This window comes from Pocillopora damicornis, chromosome 5 (assembly GCF_964200805.1).
Source record: "Pocillopora damicornis chromosome 5, jaPocDami1.2, whole genome shotgun sequence".
Classification (NCBI taxonomy): Eukaryota; Metazoa; Cnidaria; class Anthozoa; order Scleractinia; family Pocilloporidae; genus Pocillopora; species Pocillopora damicornis.
The window spans coordinates 26,351,535-26,366,891 of NC_142674.1; the positions used below are offsets into that span (position 1 = coordinate 26,351,535).

General features: G+C 37.2%; 1 protein-coding gene across 1 annotated transcript; it reads left to right on the forward strand.

Moving 5' to 3' along the window:
- Positions 1-4,235: 4,235 nt before the first annotated feature.
- On the forward strand, positions 4,236-7,394 carry LOC113678474 (cell adhesion molecule 4). Its single transcript, XM_089206977.1, has 3 exons — positions 4,236-4,502; positions 6,353-6,634; positions 7,068-7,394. Exons 1-3 carry the CDS (start codon positions 4,427-4,429, stop codon positions 7,370-7,372), a joined length of 663 nt encoding a protein of 220 aa, XP_089063103.1. The 5' UTR covers positions 4,236-4,426; the 3' UTR covers positions 7,373-7,394.
- Positions 7,395-15,357: the final 7,963 nt, after the last annotated feature.

Genomic DNA, 15,357 nt, shown 5'->3' on the forward strand with positions numbered 1-15,357 from the left:
AAAAATGTTTATTTAATGTGAGCCATTGGTAGCTAGAGATCTGATTTTTATCCAGTGGCTCAGTTTAGGTAAAGATTTAAGGGTATCTGTGGTAGACTGTGAAATTGAGGAGTCATTTACTTGAAACTGTTCCTGATGTATTTTTTTCTTATTCCTTGGCCTTGGCAAATGTGGAAAACGATTAGAACGTAAGTACATGTTTGCTTTTCTTTTAGAGCATTTGTATTTGCAAGGCACCTTTACAGTGCGTTTACGTTCGCATATTCAACTGATAAACGAGGGGAAAGTACACAATATTTCTCAATAAACAACTGGATGTCTTTGAGCCACAGATGCACGCTTTAATTATATTTTAATACTTTTTGTTTTACATGCCAATTCTGCAACCACTCAGCTGGTAAGTTGGATTAAGTTAATCTCGCGCGACTCTTATTTTTAATAATCATTTTGAGCACAATTTAATTTTTCTTTAGTACTTAAGATCCCATGTTCAACTGGACCACATATATATATTGTTTACTCTTTTCGGAGTGCATTTCGATCAACAGTTATAAAAACAAAGCCAAGTTATCATTACGGCGAACTAAAACAATGAAAAATCAGTGGAGCCTAGGGAAACTCATATTCAAAGCAAACATTTTACATCCAGCGCTGGAAAACGCATGTGATTATGTGAAATCAAATTGGCTGAGAAGCTGTAGTGCAGGACTAGGGGTAGCAAAACTGCGATGTTACCTATTGCAAGTTGATTTTGCTTCTAATAGAATAGTTTCAATCAATGAAATTTAGGAGGACATCCATCAATATGTGTCAAGTTTATTTTACGCTTTATTTCGAATTTTGAGCTCAACGCGAGCTTTCGGTATATTTTTATTAAAAGACTTCTATAACTGGCCCATCATCCTCTGATCTGCTTGTGACCGCTGACGAGGAACATTCGATTCAGTAATCTAACTTTTTCTTCTTTTTGATAGCGACTGAATCTCGTCGAAGACCGCAAAAAAAAAAACAGTTCGCGGTGTCCAACTTAGGATCATTATAAGGCCTGAAAAACGCAGAACAGAAGTAAAACAAAGTTTAACACAAGTAATTGAAGAGCTTGTCATACGACGCATAAAATCAGACAAACCCTTAATGCGAAACCGGCATGAAAAAGTTTAAACAGAGATTTACAAATGCAACCCATCCTTGACAATTTTATCTTTCAGTTTCTTGAGAACCTTTTTTCAACATTACATCCTTCTCCGGGAAATGTAAATTTAGGCGCTAATGCTCGGTTTCCATGTATTGAGAAAGAATTGAATCTTAACTCCTTTCCAAAAAGTGGGTTAGAATTTACGATGAATTGTTATTCCATACCTTAAGCTACGTTATTTACATCATTAACTGCTCCTCCTTTCTTATCTCATCTTTTCTGTCTAGCCAAAGACGAAGGTAACTATTAGTATCATCTGTTCCTATAAATAAAGAGCCCTCCTGTGGCTCAACACACATCGACTCTCTGCACTACCTGTTGACTGACTAGGAAACTGAAATCGTAAATAGAGGAAGAGAATATGTGGGTGTATATCAATGACAGTTAGTGGTAGCTGTTACTGTTAAAATGTTACCATCAAAACGATTTTATTGATGTGGCAGTATTATTATATCTCTCTTATAAACGATATTTGCATAATTATCATCAGATATCAGTCATTTTGGCTGATTGTCTGTTTGATTTAACAAATTCTGTTACATAATTATCGATTTCAATGTAAAATATTGACTTACCAAACAAACTGGTTGGTTCAAATAAAAAAAAAATGAATAGATAAACGGATTAATATCTTTTCAAAATTGTTTTTCTCTTTCACGTCATTCTTTCCGGATTCATAAGCGGGTGAGTGCGACGAGTTCAGTCTATTTGTTAAGCTTATGATGTGTGTAGTCAAGTACTCCAAGGCTTTATTTGGCCACTCATTTACTCACCGAATGTGAATCTTTCTTTTCATGTTCACCTCACATCCTCATCCTAACTGATATAACAGATTGTAAGTAGCCATGCTTGAACTATCATTTATCAGTAGGCAGGATAAAGGGTCGATAAAGATGGTTTAACAAACGAATGGATCTCATTAGAGGGATACAGACAGGATACTCTTCTCTGAGGATCAGTGGATACGTGGACAAAGATGTTGCATAGAAATAAAACTTTTAATTGTTACAACAATTGAATTTCAACGCTTCAGGCTTCTGCCATATACTAGTGGAACTTTTACAGTAAAGTTGAAATTAAAAATTGAAAACTTTAAAATCCTAGTTTGTTTCTTTTAACATTTTTGCACAGTCATCCATTTGAGCAACAGAAAACATTGTCACTCTCCCTGGCTTATAACATAATAAATCCCCGACAGATGTTGAGAGAACACCAATGATGCTTATAAATAGGGAACTGTAAGTTGGGTAATGTATAAGCTTCAAGCCATCAATCTTTTTAACTTGGAGATATTAGTTCGAAGTCTCCTCCGAAATTAAAAACTGGGGATATCGACCCTAATAATTACGTATTTTGGTATCCTTTATGACAAGCTGAGATTAATGCAGCAAAGGAAGTAAAGAGCATAGGTAGAGTGATAATATGACATATGACTCTTTGAGCGCAACTTATTGTTTTCAAAGGTTGTACGGCGTGGTCATCTTGGAGTGTCTGCAAAGGGTGCGGTATCAAATACCGGCAAAGAGTCGGTAAGTGACAAGAGGGAGTTTTTTAGAATTTGTGACTCGAAAGTGCAATGGCGGGTTTTCGCCATAATTTTACAACTTCAAAACTATGCAGCATTTACAAGCCTCTATTCAATTGGATTAATTCTTATGTATAGATTGCAATAATAATTAGGCAGGAACCTTCAGCAGTTTTTCTCAATGGATGTTCTCTCTAACAGAAATAAGATGACTTAATCTCCAATCGTTTATTACTTTTAAAAGATTACCTGGATAATCTTACTTCTAGAATTTGACTGCTCAAGAACTCAGGAATCACGGCCTTGTGATTGTAAGTGGTCTCATGTATGAGGGGAAAGTAAAGGACCCATTTGTTGGTCGACTGTCCCTTTATTAACTTCCAAACCCTTTGTAAAATACACTTTGGTTTTACCAACCGAGTTCATAATGTAGATTGGCCACCGCTAGTAGTTTCCAAGCTCATATTTCGAGTTTTAGCTCTGACCAAGGGCTAACGGTCGAAACGTCAGCTTTAAAAGTCTTTATGGTGGTCAATTTACATTAAATTAATCCTGAGCTCAAGAATCAATCGGTTACATATAAATCACCGCTTCAGTTCAAATTCTCTCGAAGCGGTTCCCCTTCACCTGAGATACTCTGGACTAAGGATGGGTTGAATCTTGGTGACAAAAACACTCTCACGATTAATCGAGTGAGTTATGCAGATGCTGGTTGATACACATCGGCGCTAAAAACAGTGAAGAGAAAATTCAATCAATTTTTCATATGTCACAGGTAAATGTTGACTAACGTTTGTTTCCTTCAGTTGTTCTTCTCTTTTTCTTTTTTTTGTTTTGTTTTGCTTTGTTTTGTTTTTTCATTCTTTCACCTTTTTGAATTGTGTTTATTAATTAATATTCTATGCCCAGGTCCTCCTGAAATTAATCCTGAGCTCAAGGATCAGTTGGTTACATATAATTCACCGCTTGAGTTCGAATGCTCTCTAGGCGGTGTCCCTACACCTGAGATACTCTGGACTAAGGATGATTTGGATATCAGTAACAAAAACATTCTCAGGATTCGTCAAGCGAGATTGGAAGACTCTGGTAAATACACATGCAGGGCCAATAACAGCGAAGGGAGCAAAACCTCAACTTTCTGGATCGAAGTGACGGGTACGGTACGGTTCTCATTTACATATAAAAAAGATAAGAACAAAATTTGATTCTGAGGTACTAAATCAGATTTAAGGGCTTGAAACCACAAAAGTTCAAAATTGATTAAAATAATAAAAAAAAGTAATCAAATAATGACAACATTTAAAGAGTGAGAACATGCCAACTTATTTTCATGGAGTTGAAATTTGCTAAATCAGCAAAAATGAAGTTGGATTAAAATAGACTTGGCAATATTGTAGTTTGCTTTTATTTTGAAACTAGTTAATTTAGAGTTGGATTAGGGAGGGGAGAAAGGGGGTTAAAATGGACAATACGGCCCTTTGTTTAACTTGGTGATCTATTTATTTCAAGTCTCTCCCCAGATTATTACGCCCCCGATAAGCCAATATGTTACTGAAGAAGACCGTGTAGACCTTATTTGTAGAGCCTCAGGTGTTCCAAAACCAACCTTGGTCTGGACTTTTAATAATGGTAACCTGCCATCTGGTATCAATCAATTCAAACACCAAGGAGAATCAAACCTGGTATTGCCAAGTGTCACGAAAGAGATGAATGGGACTTACAAGTGTACAGCAAAAAACAAAGCAAATACAGCTGCTTACTCAGCAGCACTGCTTGTTTATGGTAAGTTAAGAATTAATTATATTGTTCATGATGATGATGATGACGTTGATAATGACGATGATGACGTTAATAATGACGATGATGATGATGATGACGATGATGACGATGATGATGATGACGTTGATAATGACGACGATGATGGTGATGAGGATGACGATGATGATGATGAAGACGATGATGACGTTATCCACCAGATAGAATTTTATCCAATGGATAGTGTTATCCACCCTTCGAACAACGGGGACATGACCTTCAAAAAAACCGGTTGATAAAAATGCTTAATACTAAAAATTGATTACACACGCAAAGAACTGCGTAGATTTGGGTTGGAAAGAAACGTTAAGGAAAAAGGACAGGTGATGGCGCTAAAGAGAGTTGATTGATTCGAAATACTTGACGATACGCAATGTACTCTTAAACTGGAAAAATTTGAAGACGAGACTTCCAAAACGGAGAGATCCAGAATCTCGGAGGAGAGCAAAAACGAAGCGCCACACAATTGGCGTTCTCGACATTGAACAACAAAACTAAAACAAAGGAAACGACTTAAAGCAAATACGCTTCTATCCGTGACCGAAATCGGAGTTCGAATAGCGATTAAGTGTTCGAAAGAGTTCCTTCGCACCCTCAATTCTCTTACATCTATCCACAAAGTTGATCTATGAGTTTGGAAACTCTTAATGGGACTTGAGGATGGAGAACATAACAGATTTAAGATTTACAGATTTACACACTGAAAGGGCATTAAATTAAAATTTATTCGCAAGCCGGTCCAAGAAGCCGAGAGCCAATAAAATGGTGCATATCGCTTTTTCCACGTGTGAGGAACTGCTTATCGTGATTTTTCACCCGTAAAGCGTATGTTATTCAAATTAATCCTTCACTGGCATAATTTCCGTTCATAACATTATAATCGGCTCTCAGGACTGTTTATTAGATCTAATTACTTACAAAAGATGACTGAGGAACCTCTGTGAAGAATAATGCAGAATAGAAAGCATGCAGAGCAAAAACACAAAAGAGAAAACAGCGAGTCGGTTTGTACCAGAAATCTCATTGGTTCGCTGCGCACACCTGTTCGATTTCCGATACTACCAATTCGTGCGTAAAATACCATACGGACAGACTTTCCATGAAGTATTCTCTATCGATTGAATTGTCATAGCAGCTCTTGATTCTAGTTCCGTCTATGATATCTACAATTTATGCATGGAGATTTAACCGTGTCAGCTTGAGAAATACGTGTGAAAAACGAGAAAACGTGTGTTGTTAGTGCTTTTCTCAGGGCCGGAAATCCTTGTATAATACCGCAGTCTATGTGATAAAATTTAGTAAGTTCACTCTCCTCAGGAAGTGATAGAATACCACCAGATGAAGTTGTCGTAGTACTTTAGAGTTTAGACGGACAATCACCTTCTTGAAATCAGACCCGCTACGGCAGTGCTGTAAGGAAGAAACTTCGTGTTGCATGACTCACTTGTTGTGACAATTTGACACGAGAGTGTAGAAAAAAGAACAAGAGAAGATGGAACATTATCAAGACCTTAATTAAGTAGTTCAGTGGAGGATCTGGGGCGGGTGAGACAGTAACCAGGAAATTGAAAACATAAAGGCTTCAAGATTGTTCTGAAACTCTTTCGAAACTCACTTGGAAACACTTTTCTCATTTTTTTTTTCATCTAAAGCAACACATCCGAGACATTCCTAGAAATGATCACATTTGACTCGTTTCGTTTCCATGTTTTTGTTTGTTTTGTTTTGTTTTGTTTTGTTTTTTTGAGTATTGATAATGTAGTTGTATTTTTTATGTGACACTCGCATTCTAATGAATCACCTCTTTTTCAACGCAGGAAAAGCCTCTGCTCAAGTCATTCCAGAGAAATACATAATACTCACTAAAGGATATGCCCTCATATTGACCTGCAAAGTCAACGAAGAAACAACAACCATAACGTGGAAAAAAGATGGAAACTTGATCACAGAAAGAGCAGTTATAGATACACGATTATATGAGAAAACGAGTAAACTTACTCTTACTGAAGTTGTAGAAGAGGACAGTGGTGAATATTCTTGTGAAGCAAGTAACAAGCTAAGAAATGTGGCTCGCTCTGTTGTGACAGTAGATGTCAAAGGTAAGCTGTTTAAGGAACTACATATAATCTCAGTCATTAACTATGTCAGGTTATCATTATAAAATACAAATCCGCCTTTTATGTTCCTCACAAAACTTTTCCAGCTTTTTTTTGGTCTTTTGGGAACAGAAATTTGAAATGAAAACGAGTTTGAAACAGTAGCAGCATGTTATACATATTCTCTAACTCTATCATCAATCTTTCTCTGTTTATCTGCCTTTTTTTCCCTTTTTTTTCATTAACACATCTGAGTCTGTTTTTTCCAAACGCTATTCCTGGCCATCCAACGCGGGCAGTGAACAAGGTCAATTGTTGGAGCAAACAAACAAAAAAATCAGTTCTCTATCTTGATAGTTGGTGATCTTAACTTTGATTTTTAATGCCAATCAGCAAATTAATTCCCTACTAAGTCTCTCAAATTATTTTATTTCAGGAAATGCAAAGGTTCCTTCCGGCAGCTCACTGGAGTGGTATTACATTGGAGGGCCTGTAGCTGCTGCCGTTTTTCTACTGGCGCTCATTTTATACGTTAAAAAATGCTGCACGACAAATAAAATGTTACCATATGAAAATAAAATGTCTTCATTTGACAGATTGTGGCATTTTTTACGCCAACGTTTTGGAGTACGAAAGAGCTATTTGAAGCAGGTCATATTCTGCATTTCCAGCACTGATTTTGAAGGTCCCTCTACAGTCCCGGCAAAGCCATTAACCAATCAAATTACAAAAACGTTATAAATTATATCAAACTAATCATCATGATAACCCACCTATTCCTTCTCTCGTTGTTTGAAAACAGAGTCAAATATAAGTTACACGTGGTTTCTGAGTGGCAAGTTTTCACTAAGATAATGATGTCGTTCTTGCTCACAAGGAAGCTATTTCCTACATCTTTTTCCACATATCCTTTGATAATAGCCCCACCTGAGGTGCCACCCAGGCTGAAGTAAGTGAATTCTCATTTTTTTTTTTATAATGTTCACTGTTTCAACGTGTGGTTATTTCCAAAGTTTCTAACTCTCGAATAAGTCTCAGTAGAGTAGTGATAAGCGCCACTGCTGAGCAAATACGTCTTTTTCTGTTCGGACTGACCATGTTCACCATTAAGAGCACACTGGCCAAAATAAAAGGTTTTTTATTTCGAACCAGCAGCAGTTTTCGAAGCCATTCTTATCAAATGGCAGTCAAATGTTTCCTAACATCCTGTCTGTTTGGATTCGTCCGTCCTTCACTTGTTTTGACATCTTGTTTAGTATCTTTTTTTTTTGTTACCAGTATGTTGGGTTGCGTACTTGTAGAGAAGAAGAGAAGCTTCGTCACTCTTTGTTACAGAAACTACAGTTGAAATACACTCGGAATCTTGTAGACTGATTTAAAATACCACTCGATATATCGATTATGGACAATACTTCAGATGGTTTTGGGTAGTATTTCATTTCTCGCGTAGGAGGCACGATATTTATATCACGTAAAATGCCGAAAAACGCAGTCGGCGCTAGGTTATCTTCATGCGAGTTTTATTCAATCTTTTTTTTTTCAATAAAATCTCCTCTCTGAGTCATTGAGTCGAAAAAACGGGTTCAGTAAATTGGTATCCAAGTTTCACGAGTGATTATTTTCTGAAGCACCCGGAAATGAAATGAAAAGAAAAAATATTAAAGTGAAGAAATAGAGGATATCTTTACCACGTTACGTTAAACCAGATTCAAAGAAGGAAAAGATAGACAAGTAATACAGATATTTAAAGTCTTGTTTTCATCTGCAATTATTCAGTGAAGAGGAAGATGAAGTTGAGATGGATCAGCTGAACGCAAACACAGATGGATGGGAGATTGCAGTTGACCGCCTGAACCTTCGCGAGCATATTGGCAGAGGGGCATTTGGTTCAGTGTGGCGAGCGCTACTGAGTCGTTCTCGAGGCAGACCTGGAAATCGCACAGTTGCTGCGAAATGCTTCCTACGTAAGTACTTACTTACAAAGCTTGATTAAACTATCCTTTATTAAATTTTTTAATTAATGTATCTTAATAAAGAGTATTTCACTTAGAACATGCTTTATTAACGTACTTGATACATATCATGGATAGCTTAAAAACTGTGCGCTGTTAAAATGATTTACCAGCTGGCATGTCAAATTGTTAGCGGATGGTTCCTCGGGGGACCAGTTGTTAAGTCTTTTGTCATACAACGCTACTACCATACAACAGAACACGAATATCATTTGAAGTACTAGAAGCTGTGGAGAGAAATGAAAATTTATTGGTAAAACTGCATTCAAGCGAATAAAAGCGGAAAATACTACAATACTGAAAATGTCACTCCGTGGTGTATTTTGTAAAATTGCTCGCTTAGAAACTTTTGATGGGAAATAATGTCATGTGACCTCAAAGAGACCTCGAGAGGGTGAGTCTGGCGAAAAAAACTCGGAGCCATTTGCTTATGGCGCTTTTTATATCAAACAGTTGTGGTCACCCTTTACTAAGTCCCAACAACCTATTTTTAATGTTCCTTACCTGTATTGAACGGTCACTAAAGCGGAAGTACTCAAATAAAATTAAGAATAATCTTTCAAGTAACATTGAATCCATGTTTATCTCCCGAAACAATGTTAGGAATATTTTTGAGCGAGGTTGTGTATGTTAAATGGTCCGTGATGGCATAGAGTGGCGTTTTTAAACTTTTATCAATAGTAGCCCTATTCCGTGAAACCTATGTTAAACGGTCAACCATTTCCCGTGCGTGACCGCTAAATACAGGTTCGACTGTAACAAGCTTACAGAGTCAAACGAATTTAGAATAATTCTGGAAATGCTTACGAATTATTGTAGTTTTTAGTAAGATAAAAGCAAGGATTATGTACCATATGAACGGTAGGAAACAAGAAGGCGCAAACAGAGCATATCTTTAATAAAAATTGTCTCAAATATCTATTCCACCGACTATTAGGTATTATAACAGGTGGAATTTCTAGGCTTAATTGCGTCTCTACTTTTGTAAGTTGTCTGTAAACAATTGCGCGGTTCAATAAGCTTGCCTAGTTAACAACAATGCTCGAGATGTGCAGCGTTTTCTTAGCAAATAATTTTTTCAACGAGGATGAATCTATTTTGGAAGTTTCATGTTCAATACAATTGAACAAGACGGCTAACTGACATTTTTGTGGCAAGTATGGATTATATGGGGTTTAGAAAACTAACTTTTCTTTATGTAGATCAAATTTATTAGACGTTGCGCTGGTAATATAGCACTAAGTATACAAAAATGTTTACCACATAATTGTGTCTCTCTTGACGTGCAAAGTTTGTTTGTTTCTCTAATTTTTGTGTGGTTTCCCAGCAATCTCCGGAGAGAAAGGAAGGAAGGCCCTGCTGAGAGAGATCGAGTTATTAAAACTCTTTGGAAGGGAGGGCCATGAAAATGTTGTTAAGTTCATTGGTTGTGTTACAGTTGGAGGTAATCAGCTATTGTTATGAATATAATCAGCTAATTTACAGTAACGATAAAAACATATCCGACGTCAACCAGTATTGCTTAGATGGTGTACTAATTAAAGGGTTATTTCCATTTTTTGTCTAATCTAAAGAAATTTACTTCGCACTGTATGTAGGCCATTTTACTTGGAAGATTTAAGCTCTAAAATTTACATGCTAATTGTGATAATAGTTTTAACTTACGATGGGAAGTCTCTGTCTATTCATCTTCCATCCCTATTTGTCTGCCTTTCTGTTTATCTGTCTGTCTGTCTGTATTTCTGAATCTGCTGTATGCGTCCATCCGTTTTCTATCTGCGTTTTTTCCTCTTTGACTTTCCCTCTCTTTCTTAGATATAACCAAATGTTTAAGTAGATAAAGCATGTACAATTCAAACACATTTTGCAATTTCTGCACTGCTTGCCATATAATAGTTTTCTTGTTTTTCCCTCTTAGCTCAACCAATACTTATCATGGAGTACCTGTGGCGAGGTGACTTGCTGGGCTATCTCAGAAAATCCAGGGGTGTTTTCGACCAATATCATCATGGAGTCGGAAGGGTGGACCACTTGACAACGTATGACATGGTGCTGTTTGCTAAACAGATCGCACATGGTATGACTTTCCTCGCGTCCAGAGGGGTAAGTGCTCGAACTCTTGCGGGTTGTGGTCCTGCATGTGTTAAAATGGCATGACTTGCAAATCGTGAGTAGAATGCTCTATACGGCTAAAAAGATCCAGCACATTAGAATCACTATTCCACAGAGAAATGGTCTTACATGAGCATGACGTTAAACTTAATTTCTACCTATATTTTATTTTTTTATTCTATGTAGTTTATCAAAGTCCCTTTTACCAGGTCATGTCATTTTTTTTTCGATTTCACATAATTCATCGCGATCTTGCAGCTCGTAACATCCTTCTTGACGAGCATCGTGTCTGCAAGTTGACTGACTTTGGGCTCTCTTATCAGGATTTCAAATACGGCCCAGGAAATGCCAAGAAGGTAATTTTCAAAATTTTTAATCATTAAGTCAATTGGTTTTGGGGCAGCTAGTATGGAAGATAAAAATGTGAAGAATTAAAATATCAATGTCCTCACAAACCTTTCTTTTCATTTATACAGTTTTACTGCAAACATATTTCCCTTCAATGGGAAGCCGCTCTAAGTGTATCGAAACTTTCTCAGAAAAAAAATTGTACCTAGGGAGTGAACACAAGAAATAAGAAAGCTGGAAGAGATATCCTTCTCTGAATAGCAAAGATACAAACTCGAAGGGCAAAGAAACACAGGAGATTTAAAGGAAAAGGAGTGTGTGAATTATTTATACAGAATTTGTACAGAGGTGTCTACTGCTCTTGACTTTCTCATGAATCCTCACACCACAGTTTTAATCTTATATGCAAAATATTTTAGAAGTTGTATACAAGCCTCTTTAGATTTCAGATGTTTATAGTATTTTGGTTTCTCATCCAGGGCTGTATCCCAATCAAATGGACTGCACCCGAGATTCTCTTTGGACATGTGGAACAGCTGTCAACCAAAAGCGATGTGTACGTACTATATTGGTTAATATCCACATTTATTGTTTTTTTAGAGGGCACGGTAACGAATCCTGCAATCTGATTGGTTCTTTACCCGGTCAGTATTTTCCTATCTCTGCCCACGGGCCACGGTAACGCTTTCGTGAGTCGCCGTGTACATCTCAACTTTCGTTGCCATTTTTCATAAATATACCTCGTTTTGCCCGCTGGGCAGTATTTTTAAGCAAACACATCGGTCACTACCTCAAGCCGACTTATGAATCCTCTCTTTCTCTCTCTCAAATCAATTTAGTTGACAAAAAAATATTGGTTTCAGAATGAATTTGTATAGGCAATGGTGTCATTACGTCGGTTGACAAGCGGCCTAAAAACCGTCTGCAATTGATTTTAATCATTCACAAAAAGTACTTAGAAAGTTAAAACGTGAGGTATTTGGTTACAGGTAAACTGAACAATGGAACTTTCATTCATTTAATGTCTGAATTTTCTCAAACAATTTGTTCGTAGTAAAAGAGCGAGCGAAGTTTTAATTTCAGTTCGACAATAAATATACGCTCTTGGTGAGTCTTTCAAAGTCCGTTCAATTTGGACATTTGGACCATAAATTGCACAACAGAAACTGAAGGAATTTATTGAGAAAAGGCCGCATTAAATCCCCTTGTGTCTCGTTGGAGTGTGCCGTTCGAATTCAGTTTTTGTGGAGGAAAGACCAGATTTACACACGCCGTTGCAGCAAACAAACGAGCAAACTCTCACAACTTCAAAATAAAAAATTTGAATTTACTCACAATTACTTTCCTCGCCGTTTACTTAATGAACAGAGGTAAATCTTCGTACATGAATGAATCGTCGATGAGAGTGAATAATACTTTCCGTTATATCATTGATTGTTTTTGAAGAAAACATTGTCGTGACAGTCCTTGCCAAACTAGTTCCGTTGTTTTTCAAATCTTCTTGCGCTTTTTTTTCTTACGCGCTCTCTAATTGACAGGTGTCAGATTGTGGCAGATACTTGTAAAAATAATGTTTCAAAGTTTGTTTGGAAGCCTTTTAAATCATCTTTATCGTTACGGAAATGAAAATGTTTCGCTGAGGCATCTCTCTTTAATTTGCATCACCGCTATTTTAACTACCATTTACTCACTCAAAAATTGTTCAGTTTATGGAAGATCTTGCCGTATTTACTGCCCTAAATCATTCGGGTTCTTTTGGAAAGAATTTCGTCAAGTTTAAAAAACAATAAATATGTTATTTACCGGCTAAGGGTCGGTCCGTATGGTGAAAAACTGTAACCTCGGTCTTGAAAATGCTGCCCTCGGCCTACGGCCTCGGGCAGTATTTTCAAGACCTCGGTCACAGTTTTTCACCATACGGACCTCCCAGCCGGCAAATAACATATATATATTCCAAGAGAGAACATTTTTTACGATTCTACCTTAACTTAGCGAGGAAAACTAGAATATTCAGTGCTCTATTGATTAGAGGGTCATTAGGAAACGTCAAGCTGGGGAACAGCTGAGGTTACGGCTGTGGTAGGAGACTTTACATGAATATTAAGTTTAACGAGCAATATCCAAAATCTGATTAGGATAAGAACAGACGGATGAAAGGATGAGTGGATAATCAAACAAATAAATATGGAGTTTTCTGTTAAGGAGGTTGCTTATGTCTTGATGGCATGTTTTTAAACATCCGAAGTATCTGAGTGATTATTATCTTTCTACCCTTGTTGAGATATATCGTCATCCTTCTATTTCTTTGACAGGTGGTCCTACGGCATCGTCCTGTATGAAATCTTCACTGTCGGTACTTAACTTATTTGTTACTTTACATTCAGGAAATATACCTGCCGAGATTTCACGCACAATTACTAATTGATGGGTGATACCGAGCGGACAAAAGAGCATTGGGCGATAGAGAAGTTGAAGCAATAGTCAATGTCGCTGATAAATAAAATTATGACGATGCATAACAACTTGAAATAAAATTTAAGTTTAAGTAGAACCGAAAGTATTTAGTACATTATTGAAAAACCTTAAACCATCGCTACGCTTAAATTTATTTTTTTTACAGTACTCTTTCATCTGATGTAAAACCGAAATGAATTTCAGTAACTAATTGTCATTTTCACAGAAGAATCATTTCGATCGCGCTGAGAGGAATGAAAGTGATTACAACAAAAAAAAGTGCTTTTTTGGGGAACAGAAAAAAAACATAATTTTTCCACAGGAGGCATTCCTTACGAAGGATGGTCTCAGTCCACGACAATGAAAAAAATCGAAGAAGGTTATCGTCTGCCAAAGCCTGAAGATATCGACGACAGTTTGTAAGTGTTGCTTCCTCTGTGTGGAATGTTATATAAGTGAAGAGCAGTATCGATTGCTGTTGTGGTCAAGTGTTTTTGATGCACTCGGTCTGAATAAGAAGCCTTCCTAAAAAATTAATTTTATCTTGTCAATACACAAATTAAAATGAAAAGTTGTTGAGTCAAGTAAAGAATACGGTGGGATTTTCGTCCCAGAATTCGTTTGAGCTGCGATGTAATGAGATAAAATTAGCATTTCAGGTATTTTTGTAACTAGTTGTATCCTATCGCGGAATTACTGTGATCATATGTCCCTCTGTTTTTCTGTAGATACGCGGTGATGTTAAACTGCTGGAAATACGAAAGCGCCAGCCGGCCACACTTTGTGAAGCTCTACCAAACAATGGATACGTATATTAAAACAAAGGTATGCCATACAGCGTCTAATTCAGGCTATACTTCAGCAATTGAAATTGGTATCCTAAGAAGTCAATTTCGAATTTCTTTTCACGTCAATGTGATGTCAAAACGCATTAACAACCCAGCTGCTAACAATTTGTGAATTCAGTTTCATCATGAACCAATGTTACTTTTAAACATACGCAAGTGTAGTTACTTCATGTCAGTCTGGATCATCCTTATTTTCCCTCTGTTGTCTACACACAAGAAAGAACGGAACAGATCTTAAAATAACACTTTTGGAAAACTTTGACAGAAAGGAAGACCTTACCTGACTTTTATTCTTATCAATTCACTCAAGTACTAATGGTTCTTGTCTTTGTGATTGATATCTGATCTGCTCTTTTTTTTCTTTTTAGTGACTCATTTTGGAATTTCTTTGTTGAATTTTTGAAATTCACTCGTTCAAGATTTTTTAACTCATGCAGTTCTTGATTACCTTCTAATCTTTTTCATAGACATATGTAGATATCTTTGACGATGATAAGTATGATCAGGATAAGTACAACTTTGTCGATGACCGTGGAGCTGTTGCAAACCCAGAAGATGCAGAACCGGACGAGCTAGGAGCAGCTACAGCAAATCCCATCTGTGGAGTGGGTGAACACGGTGTTATGGCACATCCCTTTCTGGTTGCAATGGACGATGGCGCTACAGCTTTCCCTCTCGGAATTAACGTAGGAGACGAGGGAGCACCTGCAACAGATCCCGACCGTGAAGTTGGTGAACACGGTGCTACGGCACATCCCTTTGTGATTGCAATAGACGATGGTGCTACAGCTTTCCCTTTCGCTGTCAACGTACAAGATACAGGGGCAGCTGCAGCAAATCTCGCCCATGAAGTGGGTAAGCACGGTGCTGCTGCACATTCCTTTGTGGTTGCAATTGACGATGGTGCTACAGCTTTCCCCTTCGCTATTAACTTACAAGACAAAGGGGCAGC

Coding starts and splice junctions, on each gene's coding strand:
- LOC113678474 (XM_089206977.1), top strand. CDS start 4,427: ATGAATGGGACTTACAAGTGTACAGCAAAAAACAAAGCAAATACAGCT. Junction 4,503..6,352: donor AGCAGCACTGCTTGTTTATG/GTAAGTTAAGAA, acceptor TTTTCAACGCAG/GAAAAGCCTCTGCTCAAGTC. Junction 6,635..7,067: donor TGTGACAGTAGATGTCAAAG/GTAAGCTGTTTA, acceptor ATTTTATTTCAG/GAAATGCAAAGGTTCCTTCC.